General features: G+C 45.9%; 1 protein-coding gene across 1 annotated transcript in view; it reads right to left on the bottom strand.

Annotated features, from left to right (window-relative positions):
• Nucleotides 1-14,572, bottom strand: part of myo1g (myosin IG) — a 29,824-nt gene that overhangs the window by 2,842 nt on the left and 12,410 nt on the right. Inside the window, exons 16-21 of the mRNA XM_062410402.1 lie at nt 14,344-14,551; nt 13,601-13,824; nt 13,102-13,246; nt 10,580-10,684; nt 9,796-9,909; nt 7,141-7,298 (exon numbers count right to left, since the gene is read on the bottom strand). Coding sequence (XP_062266386.1) covers nt 7,141-7,298; nt 9,796-9,909; nt 10,580-10,684; nt 13,102-13,246; nt 13,601-13,824; nt 14,344-14,551 — 954 coding nt within the window. The remainder of the gene's footprint in view (nt 1-7,140; nt 7,299-9,795; nt 9,910-10,579; nt 10,685-13,101; nt 13,247-13,600; nt 13,825-14,343; nt 14,552-14,572) is intronic.

Genomic DNA, 14,572 nt, shown 5'->3' with positions numbered 1-14,572 from the left:
GACCCTTCACTTCCTTGTGCCCTAGTAAACAACACACACGACCAGCATGAATGAGATGTGAGTTCAACAGACTCAATCTCTCCTGAGGTGAAGCGTAGTTTCTCTTTTGGTTTCTGTTTTACGCAGGAGGAGTTGGCGGCCTGGCGGCACAGTGGCACAGCGGGAGTCGGTGGGCCTGCCAGCCCGTCCTCATGCTGCAGTCAAATAATTCATCACTAAGCTGCAGACAGAACTGGGACGAAGCAGCAGCTCCTGGAGGACCCCCCCCACCCCCCCCACCCGCCCACCTTCCACTGCTCCCCTCTTCATCTTCCCCTTTCTGCCTCCTCCTCCTCCTCCTCCTCCTCCTCCATCTTTCCTCCCTGTCATCCCGGCTATGATTCAGGATGCTGCTAATCGGATGTGAGAACGTGCCTCTGGTGTCTCCATTACGGAGAATTAGGGGCCATTTCATTTGCGGCTGAGCTGCGTGTGTGTTGAGGCGTGAAACCAGTGAACTGGAAGTCTGTAGCATTGTGGGAAAAAATCAGAGCAACACCAGTCGCTCCCAGGGAACAACGTGACATCTCAGAAACAAGATGTCGCCTCTTTTTCCTTCTTTGATATTATTTCTCTGTTCCTGCTTGAGGACGGAATTGTCCTCCATTGACCTGCTTCCTCTCCTGCTGCTCTACCCAGCCCCCCCCCCCCCCCCCCCACCCCCCCCCGAAGGTCTGATTGTACCTTAAAGGATTAAATGATTCAATGATACAGGTGACTCTATTTGTAAGAAATAGTTTGAAATAGGTCTGTGCTGATTTTCCTGAGTTAGATTATCAGACCGACACATCTCTGATACGCTCAATATGAGGCTTTATTTTATAAGACTGTCAAACTCTTTTAGAACCTGATTACCCCCCCAGGGTTCGCTATTCACGTCATAGTGCCGGTCACCAATCACACCCATTATTTTTATCATCACCATCATCAGAAACTCCACAGGGGGCATTCTGGGAAGGAGTGAGTCACACTGTAAGGACGGCAGAGCCAGCTCATTGGAGAGAGATTTCTATAACCGGTGGAAACAGCGTTTAAGATGCAGAGCCAACACTGGATGGAAAGAGACGCACACGGCTGCATCATCAACTGTGAGGTAGTTAACCACCGGCTTCAATTAGTTCCACTGATTAATTCTCGAGACCCTTGACACATTTCCGAGATCAGAGCGAATCGGTCTAACGGTGAGCGAGTGAGTGAGTGAGGGAGGGAGCCGCCCATCACATCGATCATCAACAAGACGACCAGGGTTTTTTCTATTGCAGCAGGAAATGTATGTTCTGCAAGTCAGTGACAACACCAGAAACCGAACATGTGTCTGACGGAGATAAAAACTGTTGTGTTGCAGTGAAGCCACCCGACACAACCGAGCGACTGTTTGAGAATAAAAGTGATGAGGTCGATTCAGAGCCAGCACATGTGCAAACGCTGCGATCCACAAAGAGGCCTTTTCATTCCGACGCAGGTTCCAGGTCAGCGGCCTCCAGGAGGCTGCGAGGCTCCATCAGCAAGGCCCCGGGTTCTAACAGGCGAGCGCGAGGGGCAGTCGGGAGGTCTTTGTGAAAACCTGCTCCACCTCGGGGCCGGCGCTTTGATGTCAACGTGTGGGGATGAGCTCATCGGGCTGAATGTGATGTGAGTATTCAGCGACTCTCTCGGCGCCTGATGTTTCCCCCCCCCCCATCACATCCGACTGTTAAATCCTTCAGAGGAGAAACCTGCCCCCCGTTCACCTCCGGCACCGTGCACAGCTGCTCCGTCACACAAACACACTTCAATTATTTACACACACACACACTGTTTATCCTCGTCCTCAGCAATGAGCAGTGAGACGCTTTGCAGTGTTTCCTCAGCAGGTGAATTCAACTTCACAGGAAAAGTTCTTCCACATCCAGCTCTGAACAATCTGGCTCATGTTAATACAGACATCTTCACACACGTCTCAAATCTATAAAGAGGTCACAAATCTGAACTCTCCATTTGGGACACAACTTCCACGTCTCTCATTCGAGTTTAATAAGCAATGCAGAAGATCCTGTTGCGTGTTGTTTTGTGCATGTTGTGTGAAACACTCTATCACCGCAAAAAGCTATTTTGGATTTGAACAAACTGGTCTGAAGTCAGCAGTGCAAATGAATTACCAGCAGATGACACAGATATCAGATACAATGCTCAGTCCACTGGTAATGGAGGTCACATGGTTTCCCCTGCAGTGTACCAGTGACTGCTACAGAAACAGCTTGTGTAATTTTTTGCCAGTGGCTAAAATACCATCTGGAGAGACACAGCATTTTATTACCCACATCCTCTTGTAACATTAATCCCGTCTGAATGGGGCTTTTGTGAAAATGCACAAATGAAGAATCTCAGTGGTTCAAACTGAGACAAAAGTCATTTTATAGTCACATGTTCCCTATAAACATTTCTCTCTCTCTCCAGCCGGACTCGGTAAAGTTTCCTCTTCCGCACCAGAGTTCTCCTTCAGTATCAGTTTTCAGATTCATGCACTTTTTATGTTGTGTATTTGTGATTTTCATGAAGTTTTGAGCAAGTTCATTTGTTGTTTCAATATGTGGTTAGAACCTTGACTGTGTGTGTCCTCACTGAACTTCTGCCAAGTGTTTGAATCCAGCTGCCACGGAATCAGGGACCTTTAATACTTTAATTACTGGTTAATGTGGGGCAGGAGGAACCAGGAATGGATTCTGACCCTAAAGATCTGCTCTGGTTTTTGTGCATCGTAGCTTTGTTCATCACGGTTTGTGCTGAACCCTTATCGCTGTTGTGTTGTTGTAATTTATGAGGGTTTACACTTCTTTAACAATTAAAGATACGTCAAAGAACTTTTTACTTTCTTGAATTCACAATATCTCAGATACAATTCAGTGCAAGTTTCAGGTTTCTATTCTTTTCTTTAACGTGCACCGCTTGAAAAAATATATATTAAGATAACTGGTTCATAGATAAGTATAAAACAACACAAGTGATGAAAAGTGATGAGGACCAGAGACAGGGAGTTTGAGGTGACCTGTCTCTGTCAGGACAGACAGAGACGGACACATTGAGGACAGGCACTGAGGGAGAGAGAGAGAGGAGAGAGGGGAGGCAGGGAAACGGGGGGGGGGAGGCTATTTCAGGCTTAAAGGATGACGCCTTTCACGACCTGAAAAGAGAATTTAGAACAGAGACGGCCGATTTCACCCAGGACGACAACAACAGACAAACTGTAGACGGACAACAAGGTCAAAGGAAAAAGTCAACAAGTTCCTTTTTTTGACACGAGGCTGTGTGGGTCTGTGTGTGTGTGTGTGTGTGTGTGCTCATTACAGCCACATCACAAGACCACACTCACATATGCTTTGAGGTTAATGAAATCATGTTGGGTTTTTCTTTTTTTTTCGTCTTCGTTTTCTTGCCTCACTCGAGGAAATATAAAAAGAAGAGTGTGACCCAGAAGTTTGTTGTTGATGCAGGAGGAGGAGAGAGGAGGAGAGGAGGAGAGGGAGAGAGAGGAGGAGAGAGGAGGAGAGGAAGAGAGGGAGAGAGGGAGAGAGGGAGAGAGGGGGAGAGGAAGAGAGGGAGAGAGGAGGAGAGGATCAGAGGGAGAAAGGAAGAGAGGGAGAGAGGGAGAGAGGAGGAGAGGGAGAGAGGAAGAGAGGGAGAGAGGGAGAGAGGAGGAGAGAAGGAGAGAGGGAGAGAGGGAGAGAGGGAGAGAGGGAGAGAGGAGGAGAGGATCAGAGGGAGAAAGGAAGAGAGGGAGAGAGGGAGAGAGGAGGAGAGGGAGAGAGGAAGAGAGGGAGAGAGGGAGAGAGGAGGAGAGAAGGAGAGAGGGAGAGAGGGAGAGAGGAAGAGCGAAGGAGAGGAAGAGAGGGAGAGAGGAAAAGAGAAAGAGAGGGAGAGATGGAGCAGACAAGAACAAATAAAAGACAAAGGGAAGGCGACCGGAAACAAACAAGACCTTTTACAATAAAAGACGATATTAGAATATGACCAAGAGTCTCCGTGGGAAAAGATTTCATTAGAATATGTTTTAAATAATTATCCTCAGAAAGTCAGTTTGTTTGTTTCATATCAAACTAACATGGAGGTGGGAGGTTTATGTCACTGATCTAACTGAGATGATTTGTCTTCACTTTCAGGAGGAGCTGTCATGTCGTCCATCTTTATAAACAGTTCACGGTTCCATTAAAGCCAAGAGCTGCTACTTTTCATAGGACGAGCCATCAGAGAAAAGTCAAACAAATAAAAAAGGGTATTTTATAAAAGTATATTTGAAGAAATAGCAGTAAAATACAGGAAGGATATATATATATATATATATATATATATATACTGTATATATATTTTTTTTATATGTCCCTCAAACAGCTTGTACAGAAACTTATATTCCCCAGTCAAAGATAAATAGAACACTTATATCCCCAAATTACCTCCTTAAGTAAAGAGTCCTCCTCAATCTTTTAAGGCGGAAGCAGATCATTCCCTAAATCCTGCCTGAACTCCCCCCCAGCTGTCCCAGCAGATGGTCCAGGAGTCAACCCCCCCACCCCACCCCACCCCGAAAACACACACATGCATACATTCTCTCACAGTAAAGAGACACATCCACATGCCAATAAACACACACAGACATACCATCACACACACACACACACACACTCACACACACACTGAGAGCTCAGACCCAGGTGACAGGAAGAGAAAGCAGGAGATGTCCGGTTGAGAAGGAAAGAGCGACAGATGAAGGGGAGAGAGAGAGAGAGAAAGAGAGAGAGATGGAGAGAGAGATGGATGACAAGCTCATGACTCTCATCGTCTGTGATCCCACTTCCTGACTGAAGGACGCACAAGAGGAGTGTGTTTGTAACCCCCCCCCTTCACCCAGGTTCGTGCTCACACACTTACACAGCTCGCCCCTGACTTTGTTTCGTGAGGCTGCTTTTGAGGGGTATCATGATAGAGGTCACGACCCCCCCCCCCCCTTCATTCACTGCAGATGGCGGCACAAAGACAGGAGGAGAGCAGAAACTTGCTCCTGATGCTCGAGTCTCGGCTGTGGCGCTCGCTGCCGGAGCCACGCAGCTGCTGGAGGGTCCATGGCGAGGCAGAGACCCCCGCCAAACCCCCCCCCCCCAAAAAAAAGAAAGACCAAACCCAGACCAAAAGTCTCAGACTCGTAAAACCCACAAAAGCCTCACCGGGGATCTGGGATCAGCTCACTGAACACAGGAGGAGGAATCATAAAAGCGGGAACACACACCCTGGTGGGGCGGCCTTCTGCCGGGTCTCTGTGCTGCACCCCCCCCCCCCCCACACCCCACCCCCACCGGCCTCAAAAACTAAATAAACACGACATCGATATGAGCGAGGAGACGCCTCAGTTCACGCTCCATCGCTGCACGACACAAGAAAAATCACACGGAAACTAAAACTGTTGAGGACTTTTCCAAATAGATTTGGTTTCACTCAGAATTTAAGTTAGATCAACAGAAAACCAACTCAATAGGTATATTTTAAATTATAATGGACTTCCCTTTGGCTAATACACCTAATAATTATCACCTTCTATAAAATAAAAAATCCACAATCTTCACTGTAAAATCCAAAACAGGAAACTCTGCAGGGACTCTGTTTATTTTTATTTATTTTCCCTTGCCTCAGCGGGGGGGGGGGTACTAACGACAACACGCCCACGCTCGCTGAGTCGCCACGACCAAAACAGTGCCCCCTGTGAAGACCTGCGGGTCGTCCCATTCAAATCCAGACTGCCAGAGCTGAATGTGGGTGGAAGTGAATCAGATTCATAAACTGGTTTGGGGGGGGGGGGTGGATGTGATAAATGTCAGTGTGTCTGACTCATTTCACGGCTTTTATTCAGAGCTGCGACAACTACGACAGTGATAAATGCCAAGAGTATGATTTGTGTTATTGTTGTGTTGGGTTAATGGACCTGGTTTTTCTCCGAGGCCTCCGACCAGGGACCACGAGGGACTGGTGTTTATTCACGTGACACAAGAGACTAAATGTTTTCTGTGCAAACAATCACTTCACCAGCTGCTCACACTCATTAACGTCCCTCCTCTCCTCAGTGGCGTCTAGAGGCCGGAATCAGCTGCTGGAGAAGTTTTGCTCTGATGGAAACATTTGTAATATCTTTGTGTGTCGACTGAGTGACATTAATGAAGTGATGAAGTAACACAACAGCCCAGAAACAGCCCAGAATCTGTACAAGAACATACTCCTTTATCATTTCTACTTTCTGACACTTTAGTTAATAGGTTCTATTATCTGCTTATCTTATTCTCATTACTTTTGGGCATGAGACGCCTAATTACTGGTTGTATATGTCAACCAGTTGTTACCAGTTCAACCAACAAAGATATTTAGATCAGCAACTAATAACGATTTTCATGAATCTTATTTTTGCTGATTTCTTTCTTCAAAGTCTGAAGGTTTCTACGAATTATGACGAGGAAAAGAAGCAAATATTCTCTTATACGATTAAACCAGCAAATGAGAAATACCCTCCTGACTCTGCGAATGGGAGACGACTGGTTAACCTGTAACCAGTAATAAAAAAAACAAAATATCACGTGAAATAAAAGGTTACGGATCTTCAAGCGTTTTCATTACAGTCCTAACGCTGATCTGAAGAGCTTCAGCTGCAGAAGAACACCATGGACCAGTGTTACCAGTGTTACCAGTGGAAATCAAGGGTTCAATTTAGAATGAGCCTGAAGTCACAACACATGTGACTCAGTATCAAGCTGTATGTTAAAGCTCAGAAAACAGCATCAACACCTTCTCAGGCGGTGTCTAATAAAAACACAAACACCACATGACATCAATCTACAGGTGTTAATGAAAACTGGCTCTGTAATAAATATAAAACACTGTTTGAGGCTTTAAATAAGTTTAACACCAGTGCTGCAGGAAATAGAAATCAGGTGTTTTCTCCAGATGCTTTGAGAAGAATTCTTTATCGCCTGGTTCGGATCAAACTTTTGATTTTAGTGTTCATATTTTGCAGTAACAGTTATTTAACCTTGGTCCCTGAAACAGAGGCCACAGTATGAAGAGTCAGCGTGTGGTTGTGGTACTGACCGTGTGAAGTGGTCGACCAGTGCTCCCACCAGCTCGCCCACTCGGTCCTGGTAGGGGCACAGCTCCCCTCGCTGCAGACACAGCAGGACGTCGTCTTGAGAGGTCGTGTGCAGCGCCACCATCTGGTCGACGCCGCTGGTCACGCTCAGTCCCGTAAACTGTAGAGAGACACACACAATAATGAATTCATGAAAACGTATCAGGAACGTGAACAGTGATAAGAAATGGCTGAAATGACAGAATCCATCTTCTTTCATTTTTTGCTCTACGTCCTATCCACTAATATGGAGGAGGCGGAATTTGCGATCTATGTTGCAACCCACCACCAGGGGGCGACCAAATTACTATGTTCATTTTTAGGTGGCTGTCATGTCCTCCATCTTTACAGTGTATGAACCAGACAGTCAATCAAACATTTACACAATTAACACTAGTTACAGATTTTCTGAACGTTGAAATGTCCTAGTCCACTCATGCTAACTATCCAGATGTTCTGCAACTCTACCTTTACCTTTTCCAGATGTTGTATAACACACAACAATAATGCACAGGACCCGACTGTAGAGCGAGAGCGGGACACATACAAGGGTACCGGAAATTAATTTGTATAAAAACGTCAGGGGATTAACGCGTCACACGTATAATAATGCTTGGTGAATTTAATTCGGCCAGGGCAGCATATCCTGGATCAAACAAAAATCATGCATCAATAAAGTCGGGCGGATTAGTCCTGCTCCCGGTTTGAAGGTGGAGAGAAACTGTGCCAGCGGTGCACGTGAGGCGCAGCGACGGGAGAGTCATGAGGTGCGACCCAGATGGAAGAAGCGTGGGCGAGAGAGAGAGCGAGAGAGAGAGAGAGAGAGAGAGAGAGAGAGAGAGAGAGAGAGAGAGAGAGAGAGAGAGAGGGGGAGAGCTGCATCAGAGGTTTTAGAAAGGGAGAAAGGGAGAAAGGGAGAGTCAGAGTGGACTAAGCCTCTTATAGCCCCCCCACAAACACACACACACACACACACACACACACACACACACAAACAGACACACACACACACACACAAACACACACACACACACACAGGTTAATCCAGCAGGGGCGATCGTGAGCAGGACGTCCCAACTTTGTCCAGATTCCTGTGCGAGCCGACCCGGCACAGGAGGCACAATTTTTTTCATGTCGACTTTTATTTCTCATTATAAACAAACGCGAAATTTATTTATCGGTTTCAAAAAAACAGAATTCAGGTCAATAAAAGCAGGAGTGGGACTTTTCCTAACAAACAAATTAAGGGTATGATGTTGTTGAGTTCTTTAGTAGATTTGCTTTTCAGGACTTTCTTCAAAGCTGGTGTCAAACGTGAGTTTCAGTTACACAACACTCGACTGAAACATCACAATCACACACTAAGCTGCTCGGCTCCTTCTCCATTCTCTGTATCTGACCTGGTTACGACTCAGTCTGAGCAGCAGAGCTTAATAACACCAGTTATCTTCAGGAGCTCCGCTGCTGCATAATGATGCTTATTAACCCTCTGGCGCGTGTTGAGCTGTTTCTCCTCCACGCTCTCTACAGCCGACCGCTGGACGTCCAGCTGTGCCGACTCATTATTACTGGAATTTACTGATTACTGTTAAAAGTGAGAATCAAACGCTGTTCAACTCAAACTTCTCAGAGTTTCTTTTTCCAGACTTCAACAAACTTCATGTCACAGAAACAGAAGTAAAACAAAAATTATAATCATGATGTAGATAATTGAATATGAGTGAAACTGCATGAAATAGACACTAAACTTTCCTTGTGCATTATTAGATCTATTCATATATTGTATATTGAAAGGAGACATTGTGCTTTTTTCTTTTCCTCTGGTGTGTGAGAGGTTGTTTGTGAATGTAGACGTTCTGCAAAGCTAAAAATATTAAAAAGTTGACTATAGACCCAGTTTTAAAATTGTGATCTACTGGAAAGCTTCACATGTATAACAGCCGATTTTCTACCCCCCTCAGTTCTTCTTTTCCTAAACCTCTCACATCCAGTCCTCCCCAACATCCTGTTTGGTCAGAGACACGTCAACCCCTGGAAAGAGAACCCTGAGATGAAAAAGGCTATTTGCCGGGACCTTAAAGGATCCGGTCAAATAAAGCTGTCGTCTCACTCGTCTTCACTTCCAGCCTCACGTCCCTGGTGACTTCCCCGGATCCAATTTCTCACATCAGGCCAGGAAACGAGCCAGGTTCGCCCCAGATGGCAGACAAATCGTTAGATAAGCCAGGACGACGCTGGTGTAGCAGGAACGCCGCCTCACACACTCCAACGTGCACATAATCAACCTTACTGGTCCATACTGGTCCACACTGGTCCCTAGCACTTTGTTCATTTGGGGCAGGGGCGCTGCAGCAGCCAGACTGGACAAGCTAAACACCTTTTCCACATGTTCTCTATAGTGTTGAGAAGTCGAGGATGAGGTGAGGGGTGTTCAGCTGCAACATGACACTTCACCACTAGGTGTCACTGCATTCTACACACAGAACCTTTAATGAGACAATGTTCATAATGATGTGAAAGAACAAAGCGGGTACAACCTAGTCCCTGCGAGCATTGCAAATGAGTTCTTGTGTTGTGTTTCTCTGTGGATGAAGGAGTGTGCGAGTGTGCGTTCTCACCGCCTCTAAAGGAAGCCTCTTCAGAACCTTGTACTGTTTCTTGGGCTCTAACTTGTAGAGGAACTTGTCTGTGACGAGGAGGCCGCGGTCGGTGCTTCTGTTGAATCTGTTCACCTGAGAGAGCGAAGGAGGGAAACAGAGAAACAGAGAAGATGAGAAACTGCACTTGTTTCTTTTCTGTTTCCTGTTAAGAGCTTTGTTTGTCACTCGTGGAAGCCTCTGGGTTATGATCGCTATGTTCATTTCCAGATCGGGTTTCCTTGAGGAGCTGCAACACTCGTCAACAACAAAGACAAATCAAAGGCTCTGATGCTTCTGTCAGTTTCTGGGTTGTTTTATTTATAATATGTCAAAGCTCAGATTTCTTCAGAAACACAAAATCTAAAGCTTTACCCAGGATTGAGTAAGAACCCTCCCTGTACAATCCCTCACTATGAAAATATGGTCATTATTATCCAGAGGGAGATGATGAGTTCATCACGAGGTGAAGTCATAAGAACTGAAGAATCATCCAGGTTCAGAAAAGTCTTTGAATGAATTCAGTCCCTTTCATGAGTAATCCTTTGATTAGACTTCTTTCCTCCTTGTATTGGAACATGAAATATTGAAAGACAAGCAAATACAAAGGAGGAAGAGTGTGAGGGGGTAGAACAGGGGGGGGGGGGGGCAGCAAGTGAGAAAAACATCCCACAGCGAAAGAGGAATAAAACAGAAAACTCAGAAACTCGTCGTGGCTACAGCACAGATTTCTCATTTCACGGAGTCTGTCTCCCTCGTACTGTACCTTCCTGCAGAAGCCGGAGAAGAGGACCCAGCTGAATTCGTTTTTGTTCCTCAGCTCCTTGGAAACACGGACGAAGCCGGAGCTGGTCTGAGGGCAGTCTCGTACCTGAGGAAAAATTGGAAAGGCCAACGTTAATGCCACAGTTCAAATGGTAATGGAACGAATCTCGTCGTAAACACTCAGTGTGACCTCGCTCAGCCTCTTTTTCTTTATCGCTTTAATACCATGAGTGGAAGATGAAAGCTCGGTGGCCTCGGGCTGCGGTTACCAGACACGGTGTTTGACATGCCGTTAGGGGGGGGGGGGGGGGGGGGGGGGGGGGGGCAGGGCGGCTGATGAGAAATACAGTCATGGGCAGTCGAGAAGGGAAATTGAAAACCGTGTCATAGTGTCCCTGCTGTGGAAAGGAGCCATGATAATAAAGTCTTCAATCGTTTGTGACTGTGTCTCCTCAGAGCTGTTGTGCGTTCATGTTGTCACACTGCAGGACTGTGGTGTGATGACAGGCCTGTGCTGGGACCATCACTAATCTCACAGCTGGGACCTCACGTTGCTTCCTAAAGCAACTTCAGGACACCAGTGGATTTAGATTTTCTAATGTCGATTATATACTGACATTACTGGCAATGATTCCCTTACATTAGTTAGTTATTAAACACGTATGACAATGGTTTGATAACAACATCTTATGGAATAGATAGATAAATACTCTTATACTTTAGAGAGTATCTGTGAAAAAGTTCTAATCGGACGCTGTTAATTGTCCAGCAGATAAACCAGTTGGGCTTTGATGTGATGTCAGGGGCACAGATGTTTTGAATGAATGAAGTTAGAAGTGAAAACACCAGCAGATCAAATCCAAGGTATGGACTTGTTGATGTTTCAGAGAAAGACCTGACCCACGAAATGGTGGAACTTTCCCATTTCCACTTATTCTCCTTGGTCTGTAGCAGCGTCAGCACCTCCACACGACTCGGGCCGACCAGCGAGCCGCATTACATGCACTTATCAGGTCTTTATGGAATTAACCACAATCACGTGAAGGAGGCCAGTGTGTCACCGGCCGCCTGACCAGCTAACGAGGGGAGTGGCCTCAGGACTCTCTGTCCGGCTCACGCTCCCTGAAGGAGCCTCTCAAGCCGGCGAACACCAAATAACCTCAGATTATCTGGTAAATGAGCCCAGTGTGGGCTTCATTAAAAAACCTCTGTGTTCACGAGCACCATCCTCCTGCTCCGGTCATGCTGTTTAACCCCGAGGCCCGTCACATGCACTTATATACATAACAACAACACACAACTTCCTGGGATTCCATACGCTTCCAGTTGTGCTTACTGGGAGAGAGTCGAGTGAGAAGTGAGTCCCATGGATTTTCACAGTTGTTTTCATAAAAAGAAAGAGTCACACCGGCCAGTTAACAGTAAGTGAGGTCCTCTTGTGGCCGGGAAGGCAAAGAAAACGCAATAAAACAAGACGACAAAACTAAAATCTGTTAATTTTGGAAAAATGTTAAAGTCTTTTTTATCCTTAAGAAGATTTTACCTTTTTTAAAAGTAGCAGCAAAACAAACGTGTCACTACAACTTCAAATTAAAGCTTAGAAAATAATTAGCTGTACCTCATTATTGAGTTTAAAAATACTTTGCTATCTCACAGTGGTTTTCAAGGCTCCTCTTGTTTCTCTTTAACATTATTTAATCAAATAATTCTCAAGTTATTTGATTTGTTTAGACTAACTCAACATGATATAAAACCCTTGTTGTGTATTCATTAGACTAAAACATCTTGGTATGTGTGCTTAAAAGATAATGACAGGCTTAGGTTGATGATGCCTGCCTTTTGGACTCTTAGTCATTCTCAGAGAGTCCTCAAAACGGTTATCTTATTTACTCCCTAACTTTTGAGTATGACCTTTGACCTGGGGAATTGTTTCTGACCAGCTGATGTATGGATTCAGAGGGAATGTTTTTGAGTAACTTATCTTCGTCCTCAGACACAAACATGTACTATGCCTAGTCAGAAATCCCATGTGACCTGAAGTCATGGGTGGAACCAAACTCCCTATATATGTGTGCTTTCGACAACTGCAAGTCAGATTTCACTATTGGCTGTGTGTCTCCGGGTATCTAGATGCCCGTCCTGACCTGTAATTTCTTGTAATAAACTTTGTCACACTGAAACTACTGGGTCCTCGGAATCCTTCCTTCATCATCAACAACTTCTACAACATCATCGACCTCTCGGCTGCATCAAATATACAATACCTTTTAGATTGAATTTATATAAAAATGTTACATGGAAGTTTGATATGTAATTGAAATACATAAAGTTAATTTTCATCAAATGTCTCCTTGAGAAAATAATCATCATCATAGGACTATCATTAATAAATAGAGTAGAAACTAGTGATTTAAAGTAAATATCACAAGTACACATGATGTGTAACATGAAGAGAACTCAGTAGTACCACCCTTCTTTTTCACTTGATTGTGTGTGTGTGTGTGTGTGTGTTCTGACTCTCACATTAGCCAGGTAGTCCCTCTCCCAGGCCCGGCTGACCCCCCAGTGTTTCCTCTCTCCGCTCAGAGCCGTCAGCGCCGCCACCTTAGCCCGGACCTCCAGCGTGTCGGACGGCGGGATGTTCTTCACGATCTGCCTCGCCCACCACCTGACACCAAGGGGGGGGGGGGGGGGGGGACAAAGCCGTGTGGGTGAGATAAAACATCAAAGCTGCAGAACAGTAGGAGGAGCAGCTCCAGGTTAATGTGTGTGGGGATAAAAATAGAATAACAACAACACACTCGCACAACAAATTCTGCTGAAAGGGTGTTTTTGAAAAGTTATTTCTCTTGTTGTTTGTCGCAACTGACGCCTCTCTCTTATGAATTTGAATTATATGATTTGAAATGAACATTGTTGTAATAAAGATACAAAAACTTCTTTCTGTCTGTTTGTTCAAAGTAAAATATGATTTTAAAAACCATTGGTGCTGCATGTAATTGTCCTGGTGGAGGAGTTTTACCGGCGGTGCAGCAGGACTGTGTTGTTATGAAACTGGGACAGAGCTGCCGGAGGGGTCGGCCACTCCACGCTCTTCCCGTAGTCGGCCATGGTTCTCACGTTAGCGAACCTCCGCGCCACCTCCCAGAAGTGAGCCTTGACCTTGTAGCGCTTGTAGCAGCTCATGATGGTGTAGATGGCTCTCATCCGCTGGCACCGCATCCGAGCCAACGCCCCTCGCCAAACCTGCCGGCGGGAGAACAACAGGGCAGAGAGATAAGGGAGATGTTGTTTCTTGGAGTCCTGCTGAGCTGAAGACAAAAACTCTGGTGCTCCAGTTAGAGACCCACACTCTGCACAGCCGTCGAAGTAGGTCAGCGAGAAGAGAAGGATATTTCACAGTGCCAGCCGAGTAATTGACTTTAATGTAACTGTACTCTGGATCTCATTAATCCTTCCAATTATTGTTACAGGAAATTGGGATTCACGCGGGCAGATGAACTCCAGTCCCAGTTAACCAGGAGCCACATACTCCCGAGGCTGAGGCAAAGTGAAGGCTTGAAACCGGAGGAGATAATGTTGTGGGTGATTAACGACTTGAGCTGCCTGCTGCACGACATCAGGTCTCTGTGTCCGATCAATACATCCTCATTAAAATACAAGCATGGATTCCAAAAAACATTCGTGGAGGATTTAAGAATCACATTGAGGGGTGAAGGGCGAATGGAGGATCGTTTAATCTCAACAATTACACTACAGTGGTACCTTCTGCAGGAAGAGCACCAGGATGGGGACGACCGCCGCCCTCTCCTGCTCCAGGGTGAAGAGCGAGCGCGGCGTCCGGACGAACAGCTTGGTGAGGCCGTACGCCACGTCGTCCTGGAACCCGTAGTGGTTCACGATGGCCTCCACCGCGTGTCGGTCAGACGCCATCAGGTGATTCGGCCAGGTGTACTCGCACGTCATCTTATATCTGCAGAAGAAAAATCATGGG

This window comes from Platichthys flesus, chromosome 17 (assembly GCF_949316205.1).
Source record: "Platichthys flesus chromosome 17, fPlaFle2.1, whole genome shotgun sequence".
Taxonomy (NCBI): domain Eukaryota; kingdom Metazoa; phylum Chordata; class Actinopteri; order Pleuronectiformes; family Pleuronectidae; genus Platichthys; species Platichthys flesus.
This window is presented reverse-complemented; position numbering and strand designations above follow the sequence as displayed.